Raw genomic sequence first — 15,620 nt, 5'->3', positions numbered from 1 at the left:
TTTAGTGACTTCGAAATAGACGGAATTAACGCATGACCCACACACGAGATCGCCAAACCTGTGCCATTACCCACTCGGAGGACATCGCCGTCGTGATAGTCCTCAGAATGCGCGATCACGCCGGAATCCGGAGTGGCGTGCGTTGAAGCGCCGGTATCTGGTAACTACGTCGTGACCTCCAACGCTGCACCGCCTTCACCTGCAACGGCGACATGCGCCTGGGACGGTGGGGGCTCGGAATACTGCCAGTAACAGTAGACGGCCGTATGGCCTTGCAATCTACAGATTTGGCATCGCGGTGCACCTCCTCGGCCACGACCGCCCCGTCCACCGCGTTGATTTCCCCCACGCCCCTGTCCACCACGTGAGTGTCTGCCACCATCACCTTGATGTCGTCTGCCTTGTCCGGCGTATAACGTCGAGGGTGAGCCACTCGCCATTGCCGGCGGCCCAACCAGAAAATCATCCGCATGGATGAATTGCTGAGCTTGCAAATAATCCGCCAGCTGTGGGATCGACACTGGCGTGCGGTGACCGCCAAGGAAGCCGCCATCGCCCAGAACTCCGGCCGCAGACCCCGAAAAACATACAGATTCTGCTCCTCCAGCGTCATGTTGCGTCCGGCGAGTGCGAGGTCTTCAACCAAAAGCTGCGCTCGGCCAAGTACTCCGATGGGGTGCTATCTCCCTGCTGTAAGGACTGGAATTTCCCAGAAGGTTGAAACACCGTACCTGCGTTGATGATCCGAGCGTAGTCTCCGCCGCCTTCCACACGCCGCGAGAGGTCGTCTAACCAACGGCCAAGTACATGACCTCCTCGGACATGGAGGAGATGAGCAACGAAAGGATGGAGGCATCCTGTTGCACCCATGCGCCATACGCCGGGTTCGTCGCGGAGGAGAAGGCATCGTCGGAGTTGTCGCCAGCGGGGATCTCCAAGACCGACGATGGGCAAGGGTTTTCTCCATCTACGTACTCGAGTAGGCCCTGACCATGAAGGAACGGGATGATTTGTGTTCACCAAAAAAGGTAGTTTCGGTTGGTAAGCTTGAGTGACACAAAGTGGTGTGCACTGTTGAGGGAATTAGGGTTGGTGTTTGGGGAGGAGACAGTGGTGGTTGTGAGGGTGCGCTCAGAGGAGCTCTGCGACATCGTCGAAGGAGAGGAGAGAGAAAGTCGATTGGGGAGGAGAGAGGATGTCTACTGGCTAACTGACACCAGATGAGAGTGGAAGCTATTGATTCATTCACTAACAGTAATCAGGTACAATAATACAATCAGAATATAAAGTCCTAACTAATAGGCTTAAGACTAGATCAAACATACTAAGCTACATAATGTACATAACATAAATCATAATAATAACTAATTACTAATAAGTATTAGATTCAGATTCATGCAAAAAATTATGTGTTTGACATATAAAAGAGACTATGATAAGTATGGTCCATGTGTTGTTTGAAGTTTAGCAAAAAGTAATAAGTACGGGGATGGACATGTTGAACATATAATATACAAATATAAATATTTAGATAAATTTTTAGTTGAAATAAAACATATCATGAAACTTGCCAAAGAAACAATTCAATTAGGTGGGTTTTTAGTTAAAAATGATAATTATAGATTATTACATTATATTGGGGTGGGTTAAAATCGATTAAAGTACAAGTTAATACAAATTAGTTATAGACCTAATTGTAAGGTAGTACTCCGTAGTACATACTATGAATACGAATATTGAGGTTGAATGAATCAATTTTCATATAATACATTATTAATAAATTTTCAACCAATTTCTCGGAAGACAAATGTGACTAAGAAGGTGATGATGACAAAAATTAGAATTGTAATATTTGAGTACAATAATCATCATGTACTAGCCAACCATTTAAAGGTTATTTTAATGTTGTTTTAATGACATGAGAAACTCGCAATCTAATTCAATAGTATGTATTGGGTAAATCACGCTCCTACGTAATAAGACGCTAGAGGATAGACTAGTTACAATAAGAAAATCTTATATGACAAGCTCGATCAACTGATAAAGTATTGACAAGAATCGAATGTGGTCACCTCTTTCAGGAACATTTTAATTTATTATTGAATCATACATAAAATGCTCGAATTGACCATACTTCAACTCGATTCTTTTACCATAGAATTTGCAATGCAAACAAAAATTCCTTGACAAACTTAATAGAAAAACTAATTATGTTAATAAACAAAAAATTTTAATATATATATATATATATATATATATATATATACTGAAAATATTGGGAATTAAAAAAAAATCGACTTATATTTTCTTTTGAATGCTACAAATCGACTTATATTTAATAATTAACACAACTTATACAAAAAATTATATAAATATATTTCTGTTACTTTTTATTTTTAATAATTTTACAATCAATACTATAGAATTTATTGTAAACTAAATAAGGAAATTTACAAATACTATAATTACAATATTGTGTATTTTGTAAAGATGTACTATGTATGTCTTTGGAAAGTAATACTATTTGTATGTTGACTTTGCCAACACTCTCTCAATCAATCACGTCGTATATGATATTTTTATTTCTAATACAATTTATTTCTTTTGTGTGATTTGTCAATCCAGCACAGCTTACCCAATACACATCTTCAAATAGTGATGACAGGAAATCCCATGCCACAAACAAAGTATAATATACAACTTTACAAAACATTCCTAATTGTGACATTGTAAAATACCCCACTATAACTATTTACGGAGTACAATTTATTTATATATTATTAAAAAAAAAAACCTAAGACAACACAAATGTCGGCAACACACAACTAAACTAACGGCCTTTGTCGACATCACGTATACAAAGATTGATGATCTTTTCCGCCGCCTCAGTTTCGTCCCTGCTCTCTACGATCACCTTCTCCACCTGAGCTTTGGGCAGCCTCAACTTGATCTGAACCGGCCCCCATTCCCTTCTCACCGCCGGCGACACATCGGAAGTCGACCTTCGCATCTTCATGAGCGCTTCTAGCCGGTCCGTGGCGCTCATGTGAACGCCAGACCTCATCCGTCTCGGCACTCTTTCGCCGTGATGAGGAAACTTGGGCAATTCCACCAGAAAGTAAATCTTTTTCGGCTTCAGTTCTTGCGCCGCCTCCAATGGCGTCGCTCTTACCCCAAACCTCTTCACCGTTTCTGAGTCCAACAAGACATGCCCAGGATAATCCTTAACAACATCGAACGCTGACACCGGCGTTTTCAGCTTCAAGGTTTCGCCGTCGATCTTCATCACCTTTGCTTTCTTTCTCCCTCCTATGGCGTTCCCCATTCTTTCAGTTCTGCATATGAATGTGTGACAGGGAATGTATTTAACAAGTGGTGGGTGCAAGCATGCTTGGGTACACCAGCAAATCATATAAATAAACTGTCTATCAATCTAATAGTACAATAAATATATATATATATATATATATATATATATATATATATATATATATATTTTCCGCACACAGATATCTCAATTACTTTCTAATAGTAGATTGTAAATAAAAACATAAGATAGTCTTGACGGTCTAAACCTGAGAGTTGCACCTAATTAATGTAGTAGACTTTTTATGAACACTGACACTAGTCTTCCCACCTAATAGGTCACTAAGTCACCCTAATTTACTTACTTACCCTTCCATTATCTTATCAGGTTAGGACCAGAGAAATTTTGGGCCAACTACACTATATATATCAGCTCAAATAATGCGGCCAATCTTAACATGCCATCGGTGCGTGGCGCACCATTAGGTAGGTAAAAACGCACCAATAGACCAATAGTGTTAGAAAACGCACAACAATAAAATGCACCAATGAACCACAAAACGCAACACACTTAAAAAATGCACCATACCTCCTCACACCTAATTGTGCGTCTCTAACACAGTGTGATGCGTTTATGCATACCTAATGGTGTGATTTTTATGCATTGGTGCATTTTTTTGTTGTGCGTTTCCTAATACTATTGATGCCTGTTTGCATACTTAATGGTGTGGCTGCACTGACCGCGCTCGTTAAGGTTTGACCGCATTGGAACTTGGCCCCTCTCTCTATGTATATATATATATACATACATACATATATATATATATATATATATATATATATATATATATATATATATATATAGTTCTCACAGTAATATTGTGTGAATATGTGAATTCAAGGAAGATTCCCACTGAAACGACAGTGGTGAATAAGATAATGAATGGGAAAAGGGAAATCCAAATCCATCACGACAAAATTCTTTCTAGAAGCAAAGGTAGCCGACTATATATGAATTTCTTGTCAACTCTTCTATAATCTCTTTCAAGAAAGCAATGCCAAATAGGCAATGGATATAAAGGGGTGGTGGGACACTGAGGCTACACCCTGTTTGTATGATTGGACAAGAAATGTGTTTTCTGAATATATATATAAACATAAAACATGGTCTCAAAAACATGCCTGTAAGCAGATAAGTACATGGACAAACTTTACTCGAAGGCATTTATAAATTATTCATCTTTTCATTGTCAAAGGTGAAGTAAACATCTTTGATAGTTAACCATGGAATATGGTCAAGAAAATGAAAATATCTGAGTACTGTTGCATAATAACGACTGTAATTCTGGAAAAATAATGCATTTATGTCTACAAACTAAAGCTCCTATCGACATACATCGATTCTTGTACTCTACTTCACAGATTGATAAGCTTTGCCTCGCTTTCCCTTACCTACTCTGTTCTTGATTGTGCTCTCTGAAATGATTTGTGTCCATTCCTTGTGCAGTGGGAAAATCAAGCAATACCCACATTTCCACCTCGAGATCCATATTGAAGTATTTCCACCTAAAACGCGAGAGCGACACTGTTGCTTCTTGTCTTCTTGATATCTATTCAGACTTTTAGTTTAGCCGAAACATATACTTTAATTGTTGAGTCACACTATGAACTGAACAGCAATTAAAACCAGATTTATATGAGGGGTATAAACTGCATAAGTATTTTCAAAGTATGCTGTTATATATAGCAGCAGTTTATAAGTAAACTGCCCCTGCACAGTGAGCGACTGCGTGATCTAGGACTGAATTTTAACTAGTTTGTTCTATTCTGCTAAAAGCAAGTTTCAGAAGCATTGAGTTAACTTACACTCATTACCTAAGCTGCACGAGTCTTATTTTGCAGTCATCATTATCATTGTAAAAGTTATGTAGTGAAACGTCTGGCTGCACAAGAAATGAAATAGCATGAGAAAACTAGAAGCATTAATAGTGTGGGTAAGCAAAAAGGTGTATCGGTTGCCCAAGAAGGCATCAAGTTTGATTCCAACGTCCTCTTCAGCTTGAGCAAAGATTAAGTATTCCGATCTGGCCTTAGAATATTAACTACAGTTAATCCACCTCATCCTGCAACTCTTGCCGTAACCAGCCAAGCTGAATGCCCATAGAGAATTTCTATAAAAGAATGGTTAGTATCATTGCTGGAAAAAAAAAAATCAAGAAAAATGAAAAGGAGAAAGGAGCCCTACCAACCAGCTTTAAGGATGGTATTCCAATCCTGAATTCTGACCTTGATTCATCCAAGATTGTTTGTTTATGTACTCTCTATAACAATTTTTTCTTGAATCCATAGATCACCACCATTCCTGTAATCCTGCTGTGTCTAACACTGGCCCCCTATTTTGTTATAGTGCAATTTAAATATGAAGACATGTTCCTTTATCACTAAATGATAAACAGCACAAACCATATTACATTCATCATAGTGATCAGCATTTGAATGAGTTGCAAATAGAGGAAACTCGAAGTTATTCAGTTGTCTAAAGGATTTGCATATAATAATGAGGTGAAATTTTCTGAAAAGGATTCTATTACAATATTTATTGGATACACATGAATAAGTTAATCTAACATCTTATTTCAGTATTAAATGTATGAATATAAGAGAGTATGAGAAGGGTGTTAATTACAGTCTACAAAATTCAGAAGGCGAAGCAGCATCGGGCTTCCCATTGTCCTCCAAGCCTCCGGGATGCTGCAAATTCTGCAAAACTTGATGAGGCAATGTGCCCAATCCATCATTCGCAACTCCAAAGAATTGGCACATGAGTCGAGTCATGACGCCCAGAATCTGCATTTGATTCTGGCAAGCGTCAGCATGCATTTGCATCATTTGCTTCTCGTGCTCGAGCTGCATACTAACCAATCGCTCCCTCCACTCCATCTCTTCCTCCTCCCACTTCTCCTCTAACTTGATTCGCCGCTGCCTCTCCTCTGCAAGTTCCCTCTCGAGCCTCAATCTTGTCTCCAGTTCCTTCTTTGTCCACATCATCTGTCTCTCTTCCATTTTCAGTTCCCTCATCTCCCACTCACTCTCCTTCTCCTCTTCATGTCTTTCTCTCTGTAATTCTGTGTCTCTCCTTCTATGCTCTCTCTCCATCATCTCCTCTTCCCTACTCCAATCTCTCTCCCTCCTCTTCTCCTCCCTCCTCAACACCACATCCCTCAAATTCAATAGCCTAGCACCCACCATTCTGAATCTCTTTTGTGAAATTCCCTTCTTCAATTTCTTCCCCTCAGAATCACCAACTCTCTCGCCATTTCCCAATTCAGCTTCCTCACTGGTTCCCACGTCATCGCCCAACTCCTCCTCGTCTTCGTCTTCTTCCTCCTCTTCCGATTCTTCACTGTCAATCCCAAACCCTAACCCTAACCCTAGCATCCCTCCATCAGCAAACGGGTCATCGCCGAACTTCTTACTGCAATTAAAATTGCAATCCTTGATCTCCAACTCCACATCCCCAAACACTTCCTTGTACTTCATGAAATTCTCCCAGTGGTTCTCGCCATCCTTCCAATTGAACTCATTGTTCGGTGTCCGGATCTTCTGCTTCACTCCCAGGTACTGGTGCCGCATGTTCTGGACCTTGATGGAGACGTCGCGCCAGGACCACTTGAAGGGGAAGAGAACCGGGTCATGGAGGTGGTGCACCGCGTTCACGTGCTCGGCGATGGGCTTGAACTTCTTCTCCCTCGTCTTCAGCTTCAACAGAGCTCCAGAATTCAGCAGTTCTGCGTACTTGCTCAGTAGAGTTTGCTCCTCCACCTCCGACCATTTCTTCCGTTTCATTTTGCGATGACCGGAGATTCTGATATTTCTCGGCGATGAATAATACGATTTGCCCGGAATCTGAAAGGTCCTGGATTTGGGGGAGGATTGTCGGGAAGTTGGATGTGTAATTATTTTTCTTCTTTTACTACGGAAAACTTCCGTATTTTGTATGTATGTATGGAACCATTTTACTGTTCGAGTGGAATATGTGGTGGTTGAATCATTTTGTTCATATTTGTATCTAGTTTGTTAAATGATTTGCAAATTAAAGGATTTTGTTCATATTTGTACCTTTTTTTTAAATAACCGGACCGATTGTATTAATTAATCATCGAAGCAATAGAGTCATGAGGGATAGCATCCCAGTACATAGAGTTATCCTGAGTAAAAGCTAACGAAACTAATGTATGTGCATGTAAATTAAGCTGTCTAGAAATAAAACGGATAGAACAATAAGTAAATAAAGCCATAGATAGTCTACAATGGTCTATCATGACTCCAGCATAGGATAATATAGTCGATGAGGTGTGATGTAAAATGCTGCGCAACTCGGAACAATATGTAAGAAGATCAACCATCATAATATTCTTCTTCCTTAACCAAGACAAAGCTTCCTTACAAGCTGCGGCCTCTGCCATAAGCGGTGAGAAACAAACTGGCAAACTGTCATTTGTTGCTGCAATGAATGTCCCGTCCGCTGCTAATAAAATTGCTCCGTATGTGGCTTCGCCAGTCATTGGCTTGAAACCAGCGTCGATGAAGCACCGTGGGCGTGTATGTGACGGCGTGGGTGATGCAGCCGTATGGTTCCGGCTGGGGGTTGTCGGGTGGCTTTGATCGTAGGCGTGCAGAGCTGCCACGGCATGCCGGCGCACGGATGTTGGGTGCAGGAGCGAATGTTCCCATACCGCCGTATTTCGGGTCTTCCACAGATGATATAGCACAGCCAACACCAAACAAAACTGCTCTTATGTTAAAACTGTCAATACACCCATAATCCATGAGGGAAAAGAGTCCGTAACAACATTCATAACGGGTAAGCATGTAACATCCCATACAAGTCTAGAATAATTGCAAAGAACTAATGCATGCATAATATTCTCATGAGCCAAACCAACACATTGCATGTTGGTTCTACTTCTACCCTCTTTAAAATCAAATTGTTCGTGGTAGGGAGGATATCACAAATTGCCCTCCACAAAAAATTTTTCTACTTGGGTGGAATCCTTAATTTCCATATAGTTGCCCATTTATCAAAAGCACCTGGGGCATATGCATAGTCACCAACCAGCTTCCTGTAGGCATTCTTTACTGAATATACTCCCCTAGGATCACCCAACCAATACTATGAGTTCTCATAATCTGGGCTCACATGGATCATCAATATTCTGTTCACATCTTCTGGGATAAATATATCTGATAGGATATGTGGATCCCATGTATTTGTTTGTTGATCAATCAGTCCAGCAACGGGCGCTTCTCTTAGTTGTATAGGCATTTCTGTCTGAACCAAAGGGCTTGGGTCATCAGGCAACCAGGGATGTCCCATATCAAAATTGATTTTCCATTACCCACCCTTCGCCTTACACCAGACACAATAATATCATGTGCTGGCATAATACTTCTCCAGCAATAACTAGGACAATTTCCAATGGTTGCATCCACAAAAGAGGCTACGGTGATTAAACAGTGCCTGAATCGTTATGAGAGTTTGTCTGGTCAAAAGGTAAATTTTCATAAGTCTAATATCTGTTTTAGCAGAAATACGCAGGAGGCCGAAAGATTGGCGGTGGCAGATTGCCTGCAGGTTGACCAAGCCCCAAATTTTGAAAAATACCTGGGTCTTCCTTCGTTTGTGGGAAGAAATAAGAAGGCAGCTTGCTTATGTGGAGGACAAGATCAGGCAAAGGATAGGGTCATGGAATAAAAAACTGCTATCACAGGCTGGTAAAGAAGTCTTGTTAAAAAGTGTGGCACAGGCAATGCCTACTTTCACAATGGGCATATTTCTCTTGCCAGACTCAGTCACTTTGTCCATTGAGAGAACTATGAATAGATATTGGTGGGGCAGTGGAACGGACAGGAGAATCCACTGGAAAGCTTGAGATAAGCTGTGTGTTCCCAAGAATTATGGTGGTCTGGGTTTTAAGGATCTACGGAAATTTAATTTGGTGATGTTAGGAAAACATGACTGGCGGTTTCTAACTAATCCAAACACTTTGGTAGCAAAAGTTTATAAGGCACGGTATTATCCGAATACCTCTTTCGTTCATATTTGTACCTAGTTTGTTAAATAATTTGCAAACTAAACTATTCACTAATTAGTTTGAATTTTGAAAGTCTATTTTCAAGTTGTATTGAATGATTTTCTTTTCCTCTTTTTTTTTTTTTTTTTTTTTTTTTTTTGAGTACTATTGACATGAAACTTCTCATTTGAGAAGTCGCAGCTATACCGTTCAATTACAAAACCTTTGACATTTTCTCATTTTTTTTTAATTTATAATTAAATATTGTCACGTGCGATTCACAATCGAAACTTATATAAATAAATATGAAATATTTTTGTAATATTTATAATAAAAGAAAAAGAATAATATAATATAGTTTATATGTACAATTACTAAAACCTAACGTTTGATTTAATGTTATTATTAAAAAATAAATTACAAACTTAGGTACAGAACCATACAAGAGAAGGAAGAGAAGAAGAGGAAACTCAGAAAAATTCAGAAAATTGTTCAAAAATCACATTCTCACTAGATAATTCATAATTGTACGTTGTATATACATATACATAATGGGGAATTTGAAAGAAGGATATCATAAATGCATTATAATGATCATAATATCATATATATATTTACAATAAATTATAAATTTTGACAAAACAACACTTTATATATATGAGTTAAAATCCACTTTGCAAAGTAGATCCTAGTTCATAATATAATTTGCAGGAGTGCAATGACAAGGGGTGGGTATATGTCTTTACCCCGTGCTCCATTGCTATCCTAGGGTCCCTTTGGAAAGTAGAAAAATGACTTCTAGAAAATGTTTTCTGAAAAATGAGTCATTTTTCAGAAAACATTTTCATTTCCGGTGTTTAGTTGCACAACAGAAAATTGTCTTTGTGTGTTTGGTTCGTTTTCCAAAAAAGAGTAGGAAAATGAAAAATTCAAAAGAAAATAATATTCATTTCTTCCCAATAATATTCATTAAACACTAAATAATAAGTAATCCATTACAATAATTATAAACATAATATTTGACAACTGTCCAGACTTCATCTTCCCAGAAATTGACTTCATTTCTTCCAAAAAATTGATTTCTGGTGGGTGGTTAACAACATGAATTCTTCATCTCCGTCTCTCTTTCTTCATTTCTTCATTTCTTCCCAGAAATTCATTTCTTCATCTCTGTCTCTCTTTCTTTATTCTCGCAGATTAACAGCAGATCCGGCGGCGAATTTCTTCATCTTCATTTCTCTTTCTTTTTTCTAGACCAGCAGCGATGGTGGCTAGCGGCGGTGACCGGACGCAGTGGTTGGGTAGAGCAACGGCGGACCTGGGTTTCTTCCTCTCCGGTGAGTTCTCCGTCTCCGGCGTAATCTTTGCAGCGGCGAGCAACAATGGCATCTCTCTCATTCGACACACAAATCATCTCCGGCAGTGCAAGCAGTCCAATGGCATCTCCTGTTTTCCGGCGAAGAAGTCAGTGTGGCAGCAGCGACGCACAAATCGACGGCGGTGGCACTAGTCTTCGGCGGTGCAACTTCTCTTTCTGTCCTTTATGGTGTTGATGGAGGGTGGAAGCCTGAAACACCTCTGGCTGTTGAAGAGAACAAAGAGTGGAAAATGACTTCCCCCCAAAAAAAGGGAAGTCATTTTCCGGAAAAGATTGCTTATTTTTCATTGACTACATGCCATTTTCCTTTGACTTCTCTTTTTCATTCCTAGCCAAACACCAAAAACCCGGAAAATAATTTTCGGGTTTCCAAACACACCCCTAATGTCAAATGGAAATAGCAATAATGCATATATTTTTACAGGGAAATAATCATTTTAGGTTTTGAACTAATAATATGATCATAATTTTAATTTGAATAAAAATTATAAATTTAATTAATCTTTATGGATTTTATCTTCATTGTAGTGATGTTTGGTTTGAGAGTTTTATACCTTACTGTTAAATTTGATACATTCTTCTCAAGTTTGTTGGCGTACTTTTGACATCCTACTATTGAATTCAAATCATTTAGTAATTATATATTTTATTACCATTCTTTTTCTCTATTTTTGAACAATGGAATAAAAAATGAGGGGAAAAAAAAGTCATTCTCTTCATGCATTAAGCCCTTATATATATTATATATGTAAGTTTAATATATATATATATATATATATATATATATATATATATATATATATATATATGTATGTATGTATGTATGTATGTATGTATTGAGGATTATATGAGAACCCTTCTCATGAGAACTATGGGCTAATATATGCATTTGATCTCGGGCTCGCATATGATAATGATTTTTTTTTTATATTCGTTGAATTATTTATTTACATGTGTATGGAGGGGTGAATTAGTAATTTTGTATGCATTTAGAATTTTTTTTTTTTAAGAAGAGGGAGGGGAAGGCCCCAGGTCCCTCACAATAGTGTTGCTACCAAGGAGCCCAAGCTCGTGGTCGCGGAGGGACTTTTGCATGCTCTCTGTGGCTACCTCATAGATACATTCGTCTCTAACGTCGTTGGTGGCCATACTCGCAATGAGATCTGCCAGTTTGTTTTTCTCCCTTGGGATGTGCTTGAAAATAATCTCCCAATTCCAAGATCTGGCCTCTCTGCAAAGATACACAAGATTATTACTCGGACCTTCGTACTCGTAGTTTTCATTAATCAGACTTATGGCTCTTTCGTTGTCTGCTTCAAAGATAACTCTGTGATAACCCATGTTACGTGCTTGCATGATCCCAGTGTAGATGCCCCAAAGCTCAACTTCTAGAGGAGTAATACTACTCGTCCCTAGACGCTTGGAAAAAGCTCGAATGAAATCGGCTTGTTCGTCCCTGATGATACCTCCGCACGTTGTTCCACCGTTTCCTCCACTGCAGCTTCCATCCGTATTCACCTTCATCCACCAAGTTGGTGGTGGAGTCTATGGATTGCACCTCCTTCTTTCTCTATGAGTATGTTCTCCCGGGCCTGAGTTCCTTTCCAGTGCATTTTCAACGTCATTGAACTGCTTCCTTAACCATGCGATTTTCTTGTCCACCTGTAGCTCCTCGTTATTGAAAACATTGTTGTTCCTCCATCTCCATATCCACCATGCAGTTATCGCGAATCTAGCATTTTGCCGTTTTCTCAAGGTTCCCTTCTTGTTCCCTGTCAAGTTAGTATCAAGCCAATCTATGAATTAAGAAGAAGATAAAATACCTTGCGTGTTGGTTACATTAATCCTCTCCCAAATCACTTTGGCTACTGGGCATCTCCTGATTACATGATCAACATCTTCATTCTCATTCCCACAAGCATGGCATCTCTCATCTTCCGTAAAGCCTCTTTTCTTCCTCTCTGTATTACACATTATTCTTCCTTGCCTAATTAGCCATATGAAAGTGCGAATTTTATTAGGTACTCGCAGGTTCCATACTTTCCCCCATCTTTCGTTTCTTTCCTTTTGCTCCTTCAAGTTTGCTATATTGTAAGCCGACTTGGTAGTGAACATGTTTGTGTCACTATGCTTCCACCCTACCGTATCCTCCCTTTCATTGTTTCGAAGGAGGACTGTGGCCGCTAACTGACTTCTTTTCTCATAGTGTAGAAGGACTCCAATTTTCTCCCAGCTCCATCTTCTTGAGTCTTCCCAATAATCAGATACCCTCAACTTTTCTTCATCTTTGTTAAGTGGGCCGATCGCCCAGTTTTTGAGCTTCGACTCCCCGAGCCAGCAGTCCATCCAGAACAGGGTGCTTGACCATTTTTTACAACCATTTTCATACTTGCTTCAAGAGTTGCAGCCGATGCACAAATCCCCTTCCACAAGTTTGAATCATTTTTTTTTTCTCTTCATGGTTTCAATATTTATCCCATCTTTCATGTATTTATTAGTGATAACCTTGACCCACGTCTTTTCCTTTTCCTTGAAGATTCTCCAACCCATATTTTCCAGCAGCGCTTCGTTCAATTGGCGCATGGATTTGATGCACAGGCCTCCCTCGTCCTTTGTTTGCGTAACAGTTTTCCAGTTAACTAGGCTGGTTTTCCTCATTTGCTCATCCCCTCCCCATAGGAAGCACCTCGTTTGTTTGTCAATGGTGTCACATACTCCTCTTGGGATGAACATCGTCTGCATAGAATAAGAAGGTATATCGTTAATTACTGATTGATAAAACATGTTTTCCTGCCAGACTCAAGTGTTTTGTCATCCATCCTTCAAGCCTTCCTCTAACTCGTTCTATGATGTTTTTGCAATGCTCGGCCATAACCTGTCCATGTAGAAAAGGTACGCCTAGATATCTTCCAAGATCATCCGTCACTGGTATCCCGGCTACAGACGCAAGTCTCTCTGCTTCGTTCCTATCCACATTATTAGAAAAAAAAAAGATGTTAGACTTCTGTTTATTAATTTTTTAACCTGAGGCCATGCAGAACATGTCAAGACAATTCATAACAATCCCTATTTGAGCCTCGTTGGCCTCAACGAACAGGACCATGTCATCCGCAAAAAAAGAGGTGGGATATACTTGGTCATGTACGCGCCACATTGATCCCTTTCCAGAGACCCCGAGCCACGGCATCATTGATGATATGACTTAAGTTTTCAATGCAAAGAACAAAGAGATAAGGGGATATCGGATCCCCCTGTCTAATTCCCCTTTTAGGTTTGAACGTGTCAAGATTTTCTCCCTCCAAGAGAACCGACATGGTTGTTGAATCAACACAATGCATAACATTCCGAATCCATTGATCATTAAAGCCAATGTCCTGGAGCGTGGCACAGATAAAGTCACAGTTTAAGCGGTCATACGCCTTTTCCATGTCAATCTTGAGAACCATGTAACATTTCTTGCTCTTGTTAATCCTAATTGTATGGAGGATTTCTTGGTATATCACGATATTATCAATGATCTGACGATCAGCAACGAAGCTACTCTAATTTGGGCAAATGAGATACGGCATGATTTCCTTTATACGATTCGTCATGACCTTTGTAATCAGCTTATAGGCTACATTGCAGAGACTAATAGGTCTCAACTGGTTGACACTTTCGAGATTCTTGACCTTAGGAATAAGGGCGATGTTTGTGTGATTCAGCCCTTCCGGTAAACTTCCATTTTCAAAGAAATTCCTCACGAGATTGACAAGACTATCTCCAACTGTATCCCAGGACTTTTGGTAAAACATGGGAGTAAAACCATCCAGACCTGGGGCTTTAAGCGGTGCCATAGCCTTTAGGGCTGCTAGGACTTCTTCTTTGCCAACCCCTCTATTTACAGTGTTCCAGGTAAATTCGCCTATGCTAGGAAAAACACCAATATTCTCATATCTAGACTCAACCGACTCCTCAGCCGCATAGAGCTTAACAAAATAATCTCTAACCATCATCTTAATAAGATTCTTGTTTGAAACCCATGCGTCGTTGTTGTCCTTGAGAGCATGCACTTTGTTTCTTGCTCTTCGAACCTTGGTTGCTGCATGGTAAAGGCTGGTATTTCGATCTCCTGATTGGATCCATTCCATTCTTGACTTCTGGAACCAACTCAGTTCTTCCTGAAAGAGAACCTCTTCAAGCTCATTTCTTAACTTGTTCTCTAGATTTAACAAGCCATTATGCGATTTTCCCCCATGCATCTTTGGATTCCTTTATTCTTGCCGTCAGCTTCCGTTTTCTTTTTTCAATGCTACCAAAAAAGTTCATATTCCAATCAATGTATTTGGTCTGCAGCATGCGAAGATTCTGTTCCAGAAGCTTGCCGCTATCCCAATTCTCTTTAACAATTTTGTGGAAATCTGGGTGTCTGGTCCATGCAGCCTGAAACTGGAAATGGGACCTCCTTGTGACCTCGTTTTTTCTAGTTGTTTCAACCAGAATCGGCGAGTGATCAGAACCAATTCTTGGCAGGTGCTTGACTCTCGTATCCGGGAAATTATTCAACCACTCAACATTACATAAGGCTCGGTCGAGTCTAGTGCCAGTAAAGGTTGAGCAATCCTTACCCCTAGTCTAGGTAAACTGTGTTCCTTCAAAACCAAGGTCTATCAAGCCATGTCTGAAAATCCAGTCTCGCATTCCTGCACTTCTATAGCTTCTGATTTTTTTTTTTTTATTTATAATATCCTCAGCCTCCATAACAATGTTATAATCGCCTATCGATAACCAAGCTCCCTTTATGTTGAGGTGGTCATAGTCCAAACCATCCCATAGCTTTCTTCTTAAGCTCTGTGTTGGGCTCCCATAGACAAAGGAAACGT

At 39.7% G+C, this 15,620-nt stretch overlaps 1 protein-coding gene and 1 long non-coding RNA gene across 2 annotated transcripts; both read right to left on the bottom strand.

Annotated features, from left to right (window-relative positions):
* Positions 1-2,674: 2,674 nt before the first annotated feature.
* Positions 2,675-3,421, bottom strand: LOC109168461 (uncharacterized protein At1g66480-like). Its single transcript, XM_019317486.1, has one exon. It carries the CDS (start codon positions 3,410-3,412, stop codon positions 2,831-2,833), a length of 582 nt encoding a protein of 193 aa, XP_019173031.1. The 5' UTR covers positions 3,413-3,421; the 3' UTR covers positions 2,675-2,830.
* A 1,189-nt stretch (positions 3,422-4,610) lies between these two features.
* On the bottom strand, positions 4,611-5,831 carry LOC109168577. The gene is made up of 2 exons (XR_002052104.1): positions 5,173-5,831; positions 4,611-5,077 (listed from the first exon to the last, which is right to left on the bottom strand). It is a non-coding gene; the product is annotated as an uncharacterized LOC109168577 (long non-coding RNA).
* Between the last annotated feature and the right edge of the window lie 9,789 nt (positions 5,832-15,620).

The sequence above is a fragment of the Ipomoea nil genome, unplaced genomic scaffold (genome assembly GCF_001879475.1).
Source record: "Ipomoea nil cultivar Tokyo-kokei standard unplaced genomic scaffold, Asagao_1.1 scaffold3199, whole genome shotgun sequence".
Taxonomy (NCBI): Eukaryota; Viridiplantae; Streptophyta; class Magnoliopsida; order Solanales; family Convolvulaceae; genus Ipomoea; species Ipomoea nil.
Note: the sequence above shows the minus strand (reverse complement) of the source record. Positions and strands in the feature narration are given on the sequence as shown.

Bases quoted from the DNA above. Each gene is read 5' to 3' on its own strand.
- LOC109168461 (XM_019317486.1), bottom strand. From the start codon at position 3,412: ATGATTTGCTGGTGTACCCAAGCATGCTTGCACCCACCACTTGTTAAA.